This window comes from Ursus americanus, chromosome 7 (genome assembly GCF_024610735.1).
Source record: "Ursus americanus isolate L20-20 chromosome 7, mUrsAme1.1.p, whole genome shotgun sequence".
In the NCBI taxonomy this organism is placed as follows: Eukaryota; Metazoa; Chordata; class Mammalia; order Carnivora; family Ursidae; genus Ursus; species Ursus americanus.
The window spans coordinates 48,798,332-48,817,572 of NC_142133.1; the positions used below are offsets into that span (position 1 = coordinate 48,798,332).

The 19,241-nt window shown below is 42.2% G+C and overlaps 1 protein-coding gene across 2 annotated transcripts in view; it reads left to right on the plus strand.

Moving 5' to 3' along the window:
* Positions 1-7,909, plus strand: part of RMND5A (required for meiotic nuclear division 5 homolog A) — a 62,761-nt gene extending 54,852 nt beyond the window's left edge. For both annotated transcript variants that reach the window (XM_045808877.2, XM_045808878.2), the window contains 3 exons: positions 73-175; positions 2,183-2,337; positions 3,437-7,909. In XM_045808877.2, the coding sequence (XP_045664833.1) occupies positions 73-175; positions 2,183-2,337; positions 3,437-3,500 (322 nt within the window). In that variant the 3' untranslated portion in view covers positions 3,501-7,909. The remainder of the gene's footprint in view (positions 1-72; positions 176-2,182; positions 2,338-3,436) is intronic.
* Positions 7,910-19,241: the final 11,332 nt, after the last annotated feature.

Sequence of the window (19,241 nt, forward strand, 5' to 3'; positions counted from 1 at the left end):
AACTGACATTTCCTAGGACCAGGCTGTCTGACACCTGGCCTGGCACTGACATTTCCTCTTCTGCTCTCCCAGTTTCTCAGCAGGTTGTGTGGCGCTGCCAGCTTTAATTAATATCAAAGCTGTGATTGAACAGAGGCAGTGCACTGGAGTTTGGAACCAGAAAGATGAATTACCCGTGAGTTCCACTTTCTATTGGTTCTTTATTTTTTTCCTGCCATTAGAAGAACATGGATGTTAAGGGTTTAAAATGCCTGTTTTGCCTTTTAACCAGAGAACATTATTGTAGCCGTTCAGCCAGGATTCTTTTATGTTATGTGTAGACGTGATTAAACAATAGAAATGGGAAGCCAGTACATTTTGGAGGCACTGAATTGTTGTTGTTTTTTGTTTTAATTTTGACTTAGAAAAAAAATAATAAAATTTGACTTAGAATGGCGGCGAAAGCTCATGAAGGAGGACCTCACAGGTGTGTGGCGTATACACTGTAGCACGCATTGTGTCCTGCACGTAGTTGACAAGCCACTCAACTCAAGAATACAGTGATTCTTTTAAAATACAAAAGTAGTGAGGTCAGTTGGTTAAATTTAGTTTTGTCTTAAGCATTGGTATTCATGAGATTATGGATTTGTACTTATTAAAATAAGCATATAGCTGTTAAAATAAAGGTTGTGCCTGAGACACCTGCAGTCATCAGTGGCCTTCCAGTGCTGTGTGTCCACTGCTGTCATGGAGCAGACCATGATTTTAAACATCAGCTCCAGTCACTTGCCAACTCTGTTACTTCTCTAAGCAGTAGTTGGTCCATCTCTAAAATGGGGATCATCCTTCTCTTTATGGGACTGTTAAAGTCTAGGATAACTTTGGTATGGTTAGAATAACATGGGATGGGACGCACAGTAGGTACTCCAGTTTTGCTGCCATAGTCGTCATGACATGGGGTGACAAAGGTCATTGTATTTGAGTTTCCACCAGACCTCTGACAGTAGGCACTAAAACTTTGACTAGAATTATCATTCCTGTCGTGGTTGTGTCATAGATCCTAAAAGGCTAATTATGCATTTGGGTTTTTGCTGGTTTTTTGCCACACTTGTGCACAGGTTTATCTGCAGTTCCCTTCCCGCTGGTAACTGTCAGTTGGTTGCCCCAGCTTCTCCTCAGAGATCCGTTTTGATGAAAGGCACAGGTGCATTCCCAGTGCTGGGTGTGGTCAGGATACAGGCAGCAGCCCTGCTTCATTGCTGCTCACTGGAACAAGTGACAAGAACTTGAGCCTTCACTTGCTGTGCTGAGGCAGGTGCCTCTAAGAATGTGGCAGTTTCCCAGCTATGTTACGAGCATCTCTGACATTTGGCACTAGCATAGAGCATACTGAAATCTGAATTCGCCTAGAAAGCCTGTGTGTAGGGTAGCAAAGCAATAGGAGGTGATGATCTGGCCATTTTTTTCTCAGGATTATTCTGTTACACTTTGTCAACATTCTTGGAAGAGTCTGGGTAATAGACTTTATATTGATATAACCATTTCTTATTATAAAAAAAAAGAAAGAAAAAAGAAAACAGAAAGGACAGACATTTGTTGGAGCCACTGTCGGGTGCCAGCCACCATGCTAGGTGATCTCATAGCTTTTGTTTGTTTCGTTCACTGTGAAGAGAAACAATTGATACACCTGCCGTGGGTCTGACGTACAGATTATGAAAGGTCTTGCTGAACTTGAGCTTCAAGTCCTTGTTTCAGGTGGTTTCTCTGGCCATTATACACAAAACATGGGAAACTCAGATCTGAAGCTTGCACAAAAGTAAACCTTGTTTAGTCTGCCTTTAAAGGAATTATTATTACACTGAATCTTAACCACCTACCTAAATGTGCTACAGAACAGGGTTTCTGGTTTTGGTGTTAGGGTGTATCCCGACAAATTTTCAGGAGTGTCTGACTTCTAGAGCATTGCCTTTGACTCTTCAAAGATCAGAATTTGGTTTGAAAAATAGTGTTACAAATACTTTTGAAGGTTAATTAGAATTCAGAAGTAACACGTGGATCCCTGAGACTACGCGTCTTTGAGGTGATAGTGCTGTAAAAAGTTAAATTCACATGAGTAGACTGATGAATGTTTTTGCTGCCCATGCATATTAACATGCAGATGCTTTTCTGAAATATAACTTGAACCTTTTTTACTGTTTTTAAGATTGAAGTGGACCTTGGTAAAAAGTGCTGGTATCACTCTATATTTGCCTGTCCCATTCTTCGTCAGCAAACAACAGATAACAATCCACCCATGAAATTGGTCTGTGGTCATATTATATCAAGGGATGCCCTGAATAAAATGTTTAATGGTAGCAAGTAAGTGTCTGACTTTTTAACTGTTGGTAAAAACGTTTTTCATTCGTAACTTAGTGGGAGGGTGGTATCTGATTTTTTTTGCCAGTCTTTTTATTCGTAAACTTGGTGATTAGATTTATAAGCATGTTCTTTAATCTTAACTTTGGGGTAGGCAGTACATTATCGTTGTTCCCCTGCCTTTATATGAATGGTAATACACTTCTTACGGTTCTAAATTTGCTTTTTTCACTTAATGGTATATCTTGGAGGTCTTTTATATGCTACAGAGAGAGCCCTCATTCTTTTTTAAAGCTGCAGAGTATTCTAGCATATGGAAATGTGATAATTTATTTAACCGGTTCCTTATCAATGAGCACTTAACTTTTGTTGTTTTAAAGTGAATTATTTTATCTACATGTGATACGTAAATTGTAGAATTGGATTTGCTAATTGGAAGAGTATCTACATTTATAAGTTTTATACCTATAATGGGCCTTCCTTATTTAAAAAAAAAAGTCTCAAAAGCCTATCTCTAGCTTAGGCAGTTAGAACATTTTTCATTGGAGTTCATTTCAGACCCATTATGGTGAAGTCTTTCTTTTGAAAGAAGGTCCTGGCGTGTGATGCAGCTCTTTGTGCCCTTCCCAGACGGTGCCGCAGTCCTGCTGGTGCCACCGATGGTGCCTAGGGCCTGCCGCTCTGTGTGCTGCACGGCTCGGCAGCTCGTGTCACGTTTGCTGCACGGGACTGCATTGTGTGGCCGGTACATTGGAAACTCGTGTAAAGACAGGAAAAACCTAAACTTTGGAGAAGAATTGGATTGACTTTTAAAACCGCAAAAGCAGTTTTCAAAACCGTTGTCTTTGTCTTGTTTACAAAACAGTTTTCACTAATTTCTACTGCAGAGGAGCCTTCAGTTTAGTGTCTGGCTTGATCGGTGTGTATTTGTGACCCTTCAGAGCTAGAGCCTGGCTGTTACATGAAGGGAAAGCACAGTTAACCCTTCAAACAAAATACAGATGTGTGTGTGTGTGTAATTGTTAGAGACATTTTATAGATGAAATTGAATGCTTAGTACTGATCCTGTTCCTTGATTCAGTATTTTCTTTCTTGTCTTTAGATTAAAATGTCCATATTGTCCAATGGAACAAAGTCCAGGAGATGCCAAACAGATATTTTTCTGAAGAAATAACTTTAATTTGCAATTTGTAAGTGAGACTGAATTGTGGCGCATTTCAGAAGAGAACGTTCCATTTAATGCAGCTAACTGAGGACTCCCGTGTTTATATAAGCTAATGCTCCAGAAACTTCGCCAACATTTAGTGTGCACACACTGAGGGGAGTGCTCCAGATGAATATTATCATAGGGCTTTATTATATTCTTGGTCTTCATTTTTGATCAAGTAAATACACCAGCAGTTGTCATTCAATGCAGGTTTTTGTACTTAATTATATGGTGATTTTTTTACTTTTTAAGAGCAGAAACAGAAATCAACCTCCCTGCCATGTGTTTAATATTTCTCCTGCTTTTACTTTTGTCATTTCTTGATAATTGTGAGGTTTGAGAATGTTTGTGAAAGTTTTACTTCCTGTTATGTATACATAATTAAATGAAAATTCTTCAGAAAAAGTTTGAAAAACTGAATTGTGGTTATACAACTAATTTGCATTTTTTTTGCTTAAGGAAGAAAGCTGTGATAGATTCCCAATTTGCTTTTTGATGTTTTCCTCTGCTCCAGCTCTCACCGAGAAGTCAGCAGACCTGCATTTGAGCTCTGCTTATAGCCCCAGCGGGCTGCCTATTTCAAATTCCATCATGAATTTAGCAGGTTGGTGTGAGAAGTCTTCCACTAGAACAGAGTGGAAGGAGTACTATTGTTTCTTTGCTTTTATTGCCAAGAGGTGCTTGTTTTAAAAGCGTGTTCAATAAAATGAAATTCTGAAGTTAGAGGTGTTCTTAAGTTACTATTTGCTCTCTTGGTCTTGGTAGCCCTATTCTCTGAAATCTGCCTTCAGGACTTGGCTGTCTGTTTCATTTGTATATCATTGCAGGCACAGTGTTGTTTGTGTGTGTATATACGTGCACCAGCATCAAACATTGTGTATCTGGAAGGGAAGAAGCATGTTCCAGTCCTAAAATGCAGTTACCAGACTCGTTACTTTAAATCCTTAAAGTTAGAAGTTAGCAGATTTTCTGTAGCGCAGAATATGTTTATTGCTGTTTTTGTATTTGAATAGTATACTGTTCAATGCCTCTCTTCTGCAAAGTGTATCATCTCATTGTGAATCTGTATATTACTCTAATGGATACAGATGATGATCTTTTCTCTTGTGAGGTATCTTCATTTAATGCACTGTCCAGAAATAGCCATGTGTAAGAGTCTTTCTCTGTATGATGAACGAACTACATGGAAAGGACTTCTGCGGACATACTTCTGACTTATACCCATTAAGTCACTTCATTATGAGAAGAATGTTATATGGAAATCACCAAATATTTTGCAACTTTATTTCATCTGACATGGAACTGAACATCACTATAGGAAAACTTTGATGAGAAAACAAAGAAAGAAGAAAATACAGAAGGAAAGAGGACCGTGACACTTTGCATTTGAAACTGCAGATTGGTTTCTTTTGCAGGGAGGGAGAAAACAGGTTTGGTGCTGAGTTCCCTAGAAAGTGTCAGCATGTGCAGAGTCGAATACCAGCCCGCCTGGTTTGTCCTGAAGTGTTTATCTCGGAGAGCAGGGATTTGTCTAAAAGGAAAGGGGTACTGCAGGAAAGCCCTGTGTGACTGCTGTGTGTGGTCAGGCTTCCTCTGAGCACTACTGTGTGCTGGCTAGGTTAGCCAGGAATGGCGGCTGGCCTGCTCAGAGTGCTTGCTTTGTCCGACCTCCGTCTTCTTGGCCCCAGTGGGACTCTAGCTCTGTGTTTCTGCTTTCCTGTTGGAACCCTCTCTAAAGTTTTCCCTTCTCTCCACTAAAGCAGTGAAGGCAGAGAGCAGAGAGAAGCTCCTTGGACTCCGAAAGAGAAGGTAGAGAATTCCAGGCAACTCTGGCTGAGGATGTAAACCTGGTTTATGACTTATATTTACCTTTGAGTTACAATCCAGAGTATGTTTTTTGTTTTTTGTTTTTACTCCTTTTTTCTCACTAGGCCAGATTTAGCTTTACTCACAACTTATTCTCACCTTTCAATCTCAAACACTTACAAAACATTTAGGCTTCATATAAGATTTGTACAATGTATATGTCGTGCAAGAGGCTGGTGGTAAATATTTTGGGGGCCAGACACTTCACAGAGTTGGCTCAGGCCACTTTTAAGGACAAAAGCCAGAACTCTGCTTTGTCCCTCTCCCAGTGCTGGGAATCTTGTTGACAGTCAGCTCACGAAACTTTAAAGAGAGCGTGCTTTTAACTAAAGCATTTGATTTTACAGTTTCCTATGTAAGGTCCTTGTAGTCCTACTGGGCAGGGGAGGGCCAGAAATTTGAAACTCTTGATTTGACAATTGAACATGAAAATTATATCTTGTGACCTTTAACTAAATGCATGGACTTAAAATATTGGTGACTAAAGGTGAAGGAAAGGTGGATTTGAAAAGGCCAGACCTTAACCAAAGATGCTGAAATACAACATGTTGTCCTTTCTACTCTAGAAACACCTGCAGCAGTGGTGTCAGGACCTTATCGCGGAGGCTGTTGTGTGTCACAGTGCAGGAGGATGCTCTGTCGCGTTCTGCCTCCATTTGCAAAAGGTCATGATAGAGCCACGGTTTTTTAGAGTCCGACTCATTATAATAACATACATTGCAAACAGAGTTCCAGAGTGGTTTCCTCGATTTCCTTAGGAACCATTCCATTTATCAGTCATGGACAAAGGCCATGGGACTATGCTAAACCAATAAAACCTTATTCGAACCTTAGATTCTGATTTAGCCAGAGCGTCTGTGCTTTCAAGTACAGTCTGAAGTACAGTGGCTAAGTTTGTCTTTCAATCTTTTTTCTCCTTCGTGTGATCATCACAAATACCATTTCTGTTGTTTTGGTGGTGATTATGTGAGACTTCTAATACATAAATGAACGGGTATTGGTGCCTCTTGATTTTAAAAATGTTGAAGAGAAGAGCCACCTCATATTCATAGGGCGTGTGAGTATTTTGTGAGTGTATGAGCATTTAATTGAAAATAAGAAAGGTATGAAGTTAATCTTTTGATTTTTTTCTGTAGCAGCTGATGTATACAGAGACACTAAAACCCACACCAAATTATGTGGGGAATGAGGATCCTTTTTCTCTCCAGGTAGTCCCACAGGTATGTAGTTCGTTCAGTATTTATGCTGTGAGTTATTTCCACTTCAGTGGTTCAGCCTTTGGGACAACAGATATTGCAAAAACCAAGGACTCTTGGTTATTCGCACAAGACAAGCTGCTGGTAGACATTAGCCCTCTGGTTTTCCAGCTCAACTCTGATTAGCGGACTGACAGTCTAGCTGGTCAGTTTGCTTAGTCAGCAGACTCAGGTTATTTTCAGGGAAGGCATGGTTTGGTTAGTTTCATCACTAGGATGTGTAAGGTGAAGACACAAACCAAATACCTTTCATTACTTAACTCTACGTACATTATCCTTGGTAACACTAGAATGCTGTGGTCTTGAGGGAACGTTGGCAAGGAACACAAACGTAGAAGGTTTGGTGCTCCATAAGCCTGTCCAGCTGTGGTGGGTTTTATGTGGTACAATAGTGTTTACCATGAGCAGGTACAAACTTCATGAACTGTTCTTATTGAACTATAATTGAATAGATACCAAAAATAGAATGACAAATGTATTTTAATAGCAGATGAGGCAATTAGTTTTAGGGTGAGTTTTCCGCTGTTGATTTTACTTCAAGAGATAGGGAGAGAAAACAAAGATTTGTTTTCAACACGTTTCCCTCTACAGTGCTAAACTATAGTGAATATATGCTTCGTTTACTTCCAAAGAGGCAGCAGCAGCTGGAACTGGCTTACAGCACACGCTTTGTTTCATGTTGTGGGTAAGGATTTACACTCTTATTTTAGCAGTCACTTCACGTTCTCCAGCAAGGCAGATGTGGGGTTCACTAGGACTTAGTGCCTGATCTTTTCTTTTGGGAAGGGGTGGGAGTGAATGTAGCGGGGTTGGGAGGGAAGCAGGAGAAGAAAATGGGAGTGTGAGTGAGCGTGCATGTGTCCAAGACTCACCGTTCCCCCCCACCTGTGTCCAGCAAGGAACAGGCATTTAATGTATTTTGCTCACGACTGCAGCGTGCATGTATTTTTTTTTCCTCCTCCGTGTTTTCTAAACTTAGACTAAAAGGATTCATCAAATCATCTTGTTCAGATGGCTCAGGATTGTATTTCTTTTGCTTACGCTGTGCTCTTGGGTTCTATAGTATTTCTATAATTATGTAACAAGAATAGTGTTGCACTGTAATCTATCATATAGAGCTATATGTATGGAAAATTTTGATCAGTTTTTTAAGAAATGTATCTTGTTTGCAAAGGCACAATAAAGTTGCATCTTATAGACTATAGGCAATAAAGCTAACAATAAACCTTATTTAACACAAACCATATTCATATTCTCTGTTCATTTGATTTTGGACAAAGTCCACCATATCCAGTAGTTTCAGGGATTTCATTTTGATTTAAAAACTTCTGATATACCTAATTTATAAATTTCAGACTGATATAATAGAGTTTTGGAAAACTATAACAAATGCTTTGTTAATGTGTGTATTCCTATGTAAAACACATGGCTTCTCCTGTGTATATTTTTAAAAATTAAAGAGATGCACATTTAAAAAGTGTTTTGTGGAACCAGTCTGTATAAATGTGCCAGGTCACAGAGGTGTGAGGGAGGGAGTATGGAGGTGCCGGTTGTAAGAAGAACTTTGCCTGCAATTGCTAAAGAATTTGAGAAAGTATCTTTGTCTCCCTCCTGTGTCTGTGCCCCCAGCAGTGGAAGAGGAGGTGGCTGGGCACCATCGCAGTTTCTAGGAGGGGATTGCGCTCGGGTTTACAGGCTCCTGCATCCTGTGCGCGCTGCGTCCTGTGGATGGCTGGGACCCTTTGGCTGGAGCGGTGGCGTATGACTGGGAGGAGGAGCCCTGGAGCCGCTGCCCTCAGGCTGCTGGTGGAGTGGGGCATACACGGTCAGCATTGCCAGGGAGAAAACCGGGCTGAGCTGTCTGTCCTATTTAGTGACAAGCTAACGTGGTGGAGACCAAGAATCTATTTGTGCTGCTTTTGTAGATTTTTTTAGACTCATTCTTATCTGAGATTTTAGAATGTTTTCTACTTGGAAACAAGTGTGGGTCCCACCCAATTGCACTTGGAGCAGGTGGCTCAGGTGGTAGAGGTGAGGCCTGGCAGGCCTGGCCAAAGATCTCCCCACCTATCCTGCAGCATTTGGGGCTCTCTAGGACTCAAAGTGTGATCTCCAGCAGCAGCGGCATCACCTGAAGCCTTGTGAGAAATGCAGAATCTCAGGCCCCAGCCCAGACCTACCGAATCAGAACCTGCACGCTTGTGAGAAAACTGGCTTCCCTTACAAGGGGCCTCTTGGATGCTCCGTATTTTGTGAAGTATCCTCCCTCTTCAATGACAGGTGAGGATCACATCTAACTAACAAAATTTACCCTTGATGACTAAGTTCTGAGTCATCAAGAAAAGTTAAATTTAGTGTGCTTTGAACTCTGTTTTAGTACAGTGATTTTAAAAATCAGTGCATTTCTTCAAGCATTCAGGCATTTGAAGGGGATGTTGTATTCACAGCATGGCAAAATACATTTCCCATCCCCTCCCCACCAAAATGGGCAAGGATGATCACCAAAGATGTAAAATAATGGATTTTTGTAATGGCAAGATAAGAGACTTAAAATACACCTTTAAACCCAACAGTAGCTTGGTGCCCCTCACCCCTGGTAGAGGCTTGGTGATAGTACCCTAGCAAATAGAAATGTCACTTCAGAGGACCCACCTGACTTTGTTTTCCGGCACCCAGTAAGAAAATCTCATAACCCTATATACACGAAGTTTATAGTTCTTGAAACACGTTTTACAAAATGAATGCTTCTAATGTGTCATAACACTGATATTTTCAATTTATTTGTTAATGTTCATCAAGACTCTGAGTTAATTTTATGACCTGCTAATGGGTCGAGATCCACAGTTTTAAAAAGCCTTGCATTAAGGGACAATGGTAGAATGATGATCCATTCACAAGGCTACTTTGAAATCTCTGTCAAGATATGTATGAGAGGAGGGGCGTTCCAAGATGGCAGAGGAGCAGGAGCCCTAAAGTTCATCTGGTCCCAGGAATTCAGCTAGAGAGCTACCAAACCCTTCTGAATACCCATGAATGCAACTGGATAATGAAGAAAAGAGTAGCAGAAACTCTATGAACAGAAAAGCGACCACTTTCTGCAAGGAGGAGGAAAGATGGTGGAGGAGTAGGGGACACCTTTTTCAGCTGCCCTGAGTCAAGCTGGATAGGTACCAGACCATCCTGAAAACCCATGGAATCAGCCTGAGACACGGGAAGATACATCTGGATCTCTACAAATGAATATCTCCAGCGCTGAATATTGAGGTACGAAGCGGGGAGCCGTGAATCCGTGCACAGATACCAGAAGATAAAAGGAAGGGGGAGGGAGCCGATGTGCTCGGGCGCTGGGAAGCAGTAGCCACCTGCACTGGGGAGTGGGCGGACTCGCGGACGGCACCCGCGAGAGAGCAGACTGAGACCATGAACCGGGGAACGCACGTGACCAGACTGAAAACCAGCGCTCCAGAGTGCGCGTGAACCACACTGAAACAGGGAGCTTGGGAGTGTGCACAGGAACTGGGGGCGGCTGGCGGTGTTAGAAACACAAAGGACAGAGACGTGCCGGCCATGGAAGTGAGGGCTGGGACACCAGCTGTGGAGCGCACATCCCGGGACGCTGCAGGGTTTTTGGCAGCACCAACAGAAACAGAGTTAAAGTGGCCAGGAGAGTGGACTGCGATCTCTCTGTTCTGAGACAGAGGCTGGGATTTGGCCACTGCTGCTCTGTCTCTCAGAAGAGGCACAGAAAACCACCAGGAAAAGCCACCAGAGAGCAAAAGCCCAGAAATACCAGCTCACATTGTGCCCATCCCCATCCCCCCTCGCAGGGGACGGGGCAACTCTACCCAAACAGGGTTGCCTGAATATCAGTGTGGCAGGCCCCTACCCCAGAAGGCAGGCTGAAAAATCAAGAAGCCAACATCCCTAAGGTCCCTATAAAACAAGTGCACACTGCCTGGGTCCTGGTCAATAATTTGGGCTCTGGGCATCCCCACAACCTCTCCTCATCAGAATGACAAGGAGGAGAAATCCCCCCCCCCCAGCAAAGAAAAGATAATGAGTCTGTGGCCTCTGCCACAGAACTGATGGATATTGGATATAACCAAATCGTCAGAAATGGAGTTCAGAGTAACAACGGTCAAGATGATGTGTAGGCTTGAAAAAACTATTAATGAAAATATTAACAAGAATATAGAATCTCTAAGGGCAGAAATGAGAGCGAGTCTGGCAGAAATTAAAAATGCTATGAATCAAATGCAGTCTAAACTAGACCCTCTGATGGCCAGGGTAAATGAGGCAGAAGAATGAATTAGTGAATTGGTGGATGGGGTGGTAGAAGAGAAAGTTAAAACAGAAACTTGGCTCAAAAAAATCCAATCTCAAGAATGTAGATTACAGGAGATTACTGACTCAATGAAACGTTCCAATGTCAGAATCATCGGCATCCCCGAGGGGGTGGAGAAAGAGAGAGGTCTAGAAGAGATATTTGAACAAACTGTAGCTGAGAACTTCCCTAATCTGGCAAAGGAAACAAGCATTCATGTCCAAGAAGCAGAAAGGACCCCTCCCAAGGTCAATGAGAACAGACCTACACCACGTTACGTCATAGTGCAATTTGCAAATATTAGATCCAAGGATACAGTATTGAAAGCGGCCAGGGGGAAGAAAATCCTTACGTACAGAGGGAAAAATATCAGAATAACATCAGACCTGTCTACAGAGACCTGGCAGGCTAGGAAGGTTGGCAGAGTATTTTCAAAGCTCTATCTGAGAAGAACATGCAGCCAAGGATCCTTTATCCAGCAAGGCTGTCATTCAGAATTGATGGAGAGATAAGGACCTTCCAGGATCGGCAGAAACTGAAGGAATTCGTAACCACCAAACCAGCCCTACATGAGATATTAAGGGGGGTTCTATAAAAGTAAAAAGGCCCCAAGAGTGATACAGAACAGAAATTTACAATCTATAGAAACAAAGACTTCACAGGCAACATGACATCATTAAAATCATATCTCTCAATAATCACTCTCAATGTGAATGGCCTAAATGCTCCCATAAAACACCACAGGGTTGCAGATTGGATAAAAAGACATGACCCATCCATTTGCTGTCTACAAGAGACTCATTTTGAACCTAAAGATACATCCAGACTGAAAGTGAAGGGATGGAAAACCATTTTGCATGCCAATGGACCTCAAAAGAAAGTTGGGGTAGCAATTCTCTTAAAGGATGTATACTGGGTCACAAAACAGGTCTCAACCAATACCAAAGACTGAGATTATTCCCTGCATATTCTCAGACCACAATGCTTTGAAACTGTAACTCAATCACAAGGAAAAATTTGGAAGAAACTCAAACACTTGGAAACTAAGAACCATCCTGCTCAAGAGTGATTGGGTAAACCAGGAAATTAAAAATCAGTTTAAACAATTTATGGAGACCAACGAGAATGAAAACACATAGGTCCAAAACCTATGGGACACTGCAAAGGTGGTCCTAAGGGGAAAATACATAGCCATCCAAGCCTCACTCAAAAGAATAGAAAAATCTAAAATGCAGTTTTATATTCTCACTTCAGGAAGCTGGAGCTGGAACAGAAGAACAGGCCTAGCCCAGCACAAGAAGGCAGGTGATCAAGATTAGAGCAGAGATCTGGGGTGCCTGGGTAGCGCAGTCGTTAAAGCGTCTGCCTTCAGCTCAGGGCGTGATCCTGGCGTTCCGGGATCGAGTCCCACATCAGGCTCCTCCATTGGGAGCCTGCTGCTTCCTCTCCCACTCCCCTGCTGTGTTCCCTCTCTCGCTGGCTGTCTGTCACATAAATAAATAAAATCTTAAAAAAAAAAAAAAAGATTAGAGCAGAGATCAATGAATTAGAAACCAGGAGCACAGCAGAGCAGATCAACAGAACTAGAAGCTGGTTCTTTGAAAGAATAAATAAGGTCAATAAGCCACTGGCCAGACTTATTCAAAAGAATAGAGAAAGGACCCAAATTAATAAAATTATGAATGAAAGGGGAAAGATCACAACCAACACCAATGAAATAGGAAGGATCATTAGAAACTTTTATCAACAGCTTTATGCCAATAAATTAAACAACCTGGAAGAAATGGATGCCTTCCTGAAAACCTATAAACTACCAAGACTGAAACAGGAAGAAATTGATTATTTAAACAGACCGATTAATTATGAAGAGATTGAAGCAGTGATCAAAAACCTCCCGAAAAACAAGAGTCCAGGGCCTGACGGATTCCCCAGGGAATTCTACCAAACATTCAAAGAAGAAATAATACCTATTCTCCTGAAGCTGTTTCAAAAAATATAAACAGAAGGAAAACTACCAAACTCATTCTATGAGGCCAGTATTACCTCGATTCCCAAACCAGGCAAAGACCCCATCAAAAAGGAGAATTACAGACCGATTTCCCCGATGCAATTTGGACGCCAAAATTCTCAACAAGATCCTAGCTAATAGGATCCAACAGTACATTAAAAGGATTACCCATCAAGACCAAGTGGGATTCATCCCTGGGATGCAAGGGTGGTTCAACATTCACAAATCGATCAGTGTGATAGATCATATCAACAAGAAAAGAGTCAAGAACCATATGATCCTCTCAATTGATGCAGAAAAAGCATTTGACAAAATACAGCATCCTTTCCTGATTAAAACCCTTCAGAGTGTAGGGATAGAGGGTACATTCCTCAATTTCATAAAAACCATCTATGAAAAGTCTACAGTGAATATCATTGTCAGTGGGGAAAAGCTGAAAGCCTTTCCCTTAAGATCAGGAACACAAGGATGCCCACTCTCACCATTATTATTCAACATAGTACTAGAAGTCCTTGCAACAGCAATCAGACAACAAAAAGGGATAAAAGGTATTCAAATTGGCAAAGAAGTCAAACTGTCTCTCTTCAAAGATGACATGATACTCTATATGGAAAACCCAAAAGAATCCACTCCCAAACTCTTAGAAGTTATAGAGCAATTCAGTAATGTAGCGGGATACAAAATCAATGCTCAGAAATCAGTTGCATTTCTATACACGAACAATGAGACTGAAGAAAGAGAAATTAGGGAATCCATTCCATTTACAATAGCAGCAAAATCATACGTTATCTCGGAATTAACCAGAAACATAAAGAATCTGCATTCTAGAATCTACAAATCACTCTTGAAAGACATTGAAGAAGACACAAAAAGATGGAAAAATACTCCATGCTCATGGATTGGAAGAATAAACACAGTTAAAATGTTTATGCTACCCAGAGCAATCTACACTTTCAATGCCATCCCGATCAAAATACCAATGACATTTTTCAAAGAACTGGAACAAACAGCCCTTAAATTTGTGTGGAACCAGAAAAGGCCCCGAATCACCAAGGAATTGTTGAAAAGGAAAAACAAAGCTGGGGGCATCATGTTGCCGGATTTCAAGCTATACTACGAAGCCGTGATCACAAAGACAGCACGGTACTGGAACAAAAACAGACACATAGACCAATGGAACAGAATAGAGAACCCAGAAATGGACCCTCAGCTCTTTGGGCAACTAATCTTTGACAAAGCAGGAAAAAACATCCAGTGGAAAAAAGACAGCCTCTTTAATAAATGGTGCTGGGAAAATTGGACAGCTACATGCAAAAGAATGAAACTTGACCACTCTCTCACACCATCCACAAAGATAAACTCCAAATGGATGGAAGACCTCGATGTGAGACAGGAATCCATCAAAATCCTAGAGAACATAGGCTGCAACCTCTTTGACATCGGCCACAGCAACTTTTTTCATGACACATCTCCAAAGGCAAGAGAAACAAAAGAAAAAATGAACTTGTGGGCTTCATCAAGATAAAAAGCTTCTGCACAGCCAAGGAAACAGTCAAAAAAACTACGAGGCAGCCCACGGAATGGGAGAAGATATTTGCAAATGACACTACAGATAAAGGACTGGTATCCAAGATCTACAAAGAACTTCTCAAACTCAATTTACAAGAAACAAATAATCAAATCAAAAAATGGGCAGAAGATATGAACAGACACTTTTCCAGTGAAGACATACAAATGGCTAACAGACACATGAAAAAATGTTCAAAATCATTAGCCATCAGGGAAATTCAATTCAAAACCACCTTGAGATACCACCTTACACCAGTTAGAATGGCAAAAATTGACAAGGCAGGAAACAACAAATGTTGGAGAGGATGTGGAGAAAGGGGATCCCTCTTACACTGTTGGTGGGAATGCAAGTTGGTACAGCCACTCTGGAAAACAGTGTGGAGATCCCTTAAAAAGTTAAAAATTGAGCTACCCTATGATCCAGCAATTGCACTACTGGGTATTTACCCCAAAGATACAGACAGAGTGAAGAGAAGGGCCATATGCGCCCCAATGTTCATAGCAGCATTGTCCACAATAGCTAAATTGTGGAAGTAGCCAAGATGCCCTTCGACAGATGACTGGATTAAGAAGATGTGGTCCATATATACAATGGAATATTACTCAGCCATCAGAAAGAACGATTACCCAACATTTGCAGTAACATGGACGGGACTGGAGGAGATTATGCTAAGTGAAATAAGTCAAGCGGAGAAAGACAATTATCATATGGTTTCACTCATTTATGGAACATAAGAACTAGGATGATCGATAGGAGAAGGAATGGAAGAATGAAGGGGGGGTAAACAGAAGGGGGAATGAACCATGAGAGACTGTGGACTCTGAGAAACAAACTGAGGGCTTCAGAGGGGAGGGGGGTGGGGGATTGGGATAGGCCGGTGATGGGTAGTAAGGAGGGCACATGTGGCATGGTGCGCTGGGTGTTCTATGCAAAATGAATCATGGAACATTGCATCAAAAACTGGGGATGTACTGTATGGTGACTAATATAACAAAATAAAAATTATTAAAAAATATGTATGAGAAAAAGTATTTTATTCATTCTTTAAAAAAAAAATTTCCAAAAACCTTTCCTTGTTGTGGAGTGTTTCTTACACTCCTGTGAGTCTTCCATGCTAACAAATACACCTAAACATTATTAAGTATTGTCTAAGCAAGAGTCCTGTGTGTCAGAGAATTTTGAGTTTCCTTGAGAACGTCAAAGTGCTTCATGCGTAATACTGGCTTAGAATCCTTTCGTTTAATAACTCAAACAGATGTGTGTACGTTAAATGCAGAAAACATTGAACATACCTTGGTATGGCACCTTCCGTCATTCAACGTGGGATTTTTTTTTTTTTAAGTGCCAGGCAGTGAGAGAAAACAGGATACTTGGTGTCCTGAAGCTTAGGGACTGCCAGTAGATAGAGAAAAGCAGAGCACCAAGCACGAAGGCCCTTGTAGTGAGGTTAGTTCCCACCAGTGACCTAACTATCGAACGACAATGGGAGGGAAGAGAAGGGAGACATGCATTAAGTTGTGTATTTTTAAGGTCCACTCTGGCTACAGTAGCATGAGAGGTGGTTGGGGAGGGGATGGGGTTAGAGCAGGGGAGCCCGGTACAGTGCGTAATTAAAGTGAATGTTGAATGTTGTAGGTCCTGTATAGTATTGTGAACAAGACAGACTTTGTCTCTACTCAGTAAGGACCAAGATAACGTAAGATATGAGAAATATAATGAAAATCTAGCAAAAAGATGTTTTTGTCATAAAATGTCAGTGCTCCGAACCCTTCTGTAATTCAGAGAAGCAATAAGGTGGGGTCTCTTAAATGATGGGCTTTCTTGCTCTGGTGTTCTAAAATATATTCCCAAGTCTTTCTGTTGTCTTCATTTTCTAGAAAGGTGAATTTTTTTATTTTTTTAAGATTTTATTAATTTGAGAAAGAGAGCACAAGTGGGGGCAGAGGGAGAGGGAGAAGCAGACTCCCCGCTGAGCAGGGAGCCCCATGCAGGGCTTGATCCCAGGACCTTGGGGTCATGATGTGAGCTGAAGGCAGACGCTTAACCAACTGAACCACCTATGCGCTCCTAGAAGGGTGAATTTCTAAGTTCACGCTCTCCTTCTCTTGGTCTCTACACTATGTGGGTTGTGTGATTTTCTGCCAATTTCTAGTCAGGAGGGATCTTTTTAACTCCATTTGGGGACTGCATTCAGCCACCATGCAAGGGCCGCCATGCAAGTAAAGGGCTTTGATGTCGTTTCCCCTCTAAAAAGTGTTCTTTAAAAGGAAGCGTCTTATTTGTCAGTGTTCAAGACTAATCATTTCAGGAGCTTTCTCCCCTTCTGAACAGTTTAGAAATGCATTTTAGGTTTTTTTTCATTCTTCAGACCGTGTTGCCTTTAGCTGTTTTAGATCAGTGAGCTAATCAGCCTTAAAGAGGAATTTCACAGGAAATTATTAAATTGTCCTGAAAGCTTGGAGAAGTAGATCAGGAAATCTGGGCAGATGACCTGACTTTACTAGTGTGTACCAGTTAGCTGCCTGTGAGGAGTAGGCAGTCCAGGGTTTGTCGGGTGGCTTCATGCCGTCAGGGGCCCAGGCTCCTGTCATTCTCCACAGCCTTCACACGTGGCCTCAGTTTCACCTCTTTATAACTGTGCTCCAGGCAGGAAGAGGAGGAAGAGAGTGGGAAAAGAAGCAGCCTCCAGTTGAGTTTGCCCCTTCGAACAGTCTTTCCTGGAAGCTCCATCCAATGACTTCTTAGCCACACTTGGCTGCAGGGAAGTCTGGGGAATGTCTGAGCATGTCACCACTTGTCGTACCATGAGGGTTCTGCTGGTGAGGAAGAAAGGGCGAACGGTTGTTTGAAAAGCAGCCTGCGGTCTCCACCACATGTGCCTATCCCTCGGAGCTAGGAAACAGATGAAATTTCGTTCACTTAAAGGAATTAAGCCATTGGCACCAGCAGCTGGTGCAGCCTTCCACTGCCCTGAGATAACTAGACAGATGAAGAGTTCGCGGTCATGGAACCATCTCCTTGAGCTGAATTCCTTGGCCCCTAGTGGTATTTGTGTTAGAAGCAGGGCCCTTACCCTGATTTCAAATAGGACCCCATTTGTTTGAATCCGGAGCAGGTGGTGAGCTTTGTTTGGTACCATGGGCTGCATAGGTGTAAAACAATGGTTTTGAGGTGCTTACCCTTGTGGTGTCACAGCATAACATACACAGCTGTTGAGTCACTGTGTCGTACACTTGAAACTAACATTACGTGTCCACTGTACTTCAGTTACAGAAAAGAGCAGATGAAGCATCTGGGCTGTAGGATTAGACTTGAGTTCAAATCTTGCTCCCACCAGGCTCTAGTGTGATCTTGGGCAAACGTTTGAAACTTCCGGTACCTTCGTTTTCTCATCTGTAAAGAAGAATGGTAATCGTTCCTACATCATAGTTCGGAGGAAGCCCAAATGAGGTACTGGGCCCATGGTGAGTGCTAACTAACCGGTGGCTATTATTTTATTTAAGTCAGGGAAACAGATCACAACCGCCTAAGGGACAGTGGAAGAGGGGAACTAGCAATGGGCATGCAGAAGTGAGGTTGTCCAAAGGGATGGGGACTTTCGTAGGTGCTGAGATGACAAATAGTAGAGCGCATGCTTATCCAATGGCTCTAAGGACGGTAGGGGGTGGGAGGCTCTGGGGGGGCCCTCAGGATGTGAGGCCGAGGAGAGCTTCAATGACAGAGCAGAGGCTGTGTGTATCTGGGACCGAGCTCTCTCAAAACGAGATGTGTATGTGTATGTGTATGAAGGGTGACCGTCCTCCTCAGCACGGGGATGCTGAGATCCCTGGTTTATACATGAATGTGTTCCGTCAGAAATGGTTACCCTTTTAGAGAAGAGAGATTGGGAGAATCAGACAGAGGGCTGCATTCGAAGTGTAACAGGTACTACACTGGTTTGGAAAAACGCGGTGCGTTGTTTTCAGTATACATTTTGTGACTGTGTTCCAGGAACTCTTCTAGGCACTTAATAAAAATACATGTAAACTCATATATTCTTCCCAACAACCTTTTGAGGTAGGAACTGTCATTACCCTCATTTTACAAGTGGGGAAACCGAGGTTTTGAGACCTTAAGTCACAGGCCAAGTAGCAGAGCCAGGAAGCTGCTTTCAGAACTTTGCGTTTAACCTAAATTAAGGCAGTTGTGGCCTCCGTCAGTTCCTCCGGTGGAGAGACACAGCTCAAGCCTGCTTTTAGGAGCAGAGTAAGTGTTGCCTGCCCCTGGTGGTCACAATATCGGGGTGGCGGAAGGTGGGAGGGGGGTGGAGGTGGAGATTTGCACACGGGCCCGGGTAGGATGGAGGGGCGGCTTCTTGCTGGTGAAAAAGAAAGACTTCTCCCTGTCCCACTGGCTGAAGAGTCATGGGGGCTGGTCAAGTGTAGCATGGGTTCTCTGAAGGGCAGTTGCACAACTGGAGAAACAAATGACAACGTCCTCTGGTTTCTTTCTTCCACAAATGGAATATGTTTTTTGTTAAATGAATGAATATTTGTTCAATGAACCACCAAGCTAACTGCATAATAGAGAAGTCATTTCTCTACTTTCTGTTTCTCAGGGTCCAAAAAAACATGGGCATCTTCCACTTGGGGCCATGTGTAGAACCAATGCTTCGGGTTAGAAGCTGGAAAGTGAAA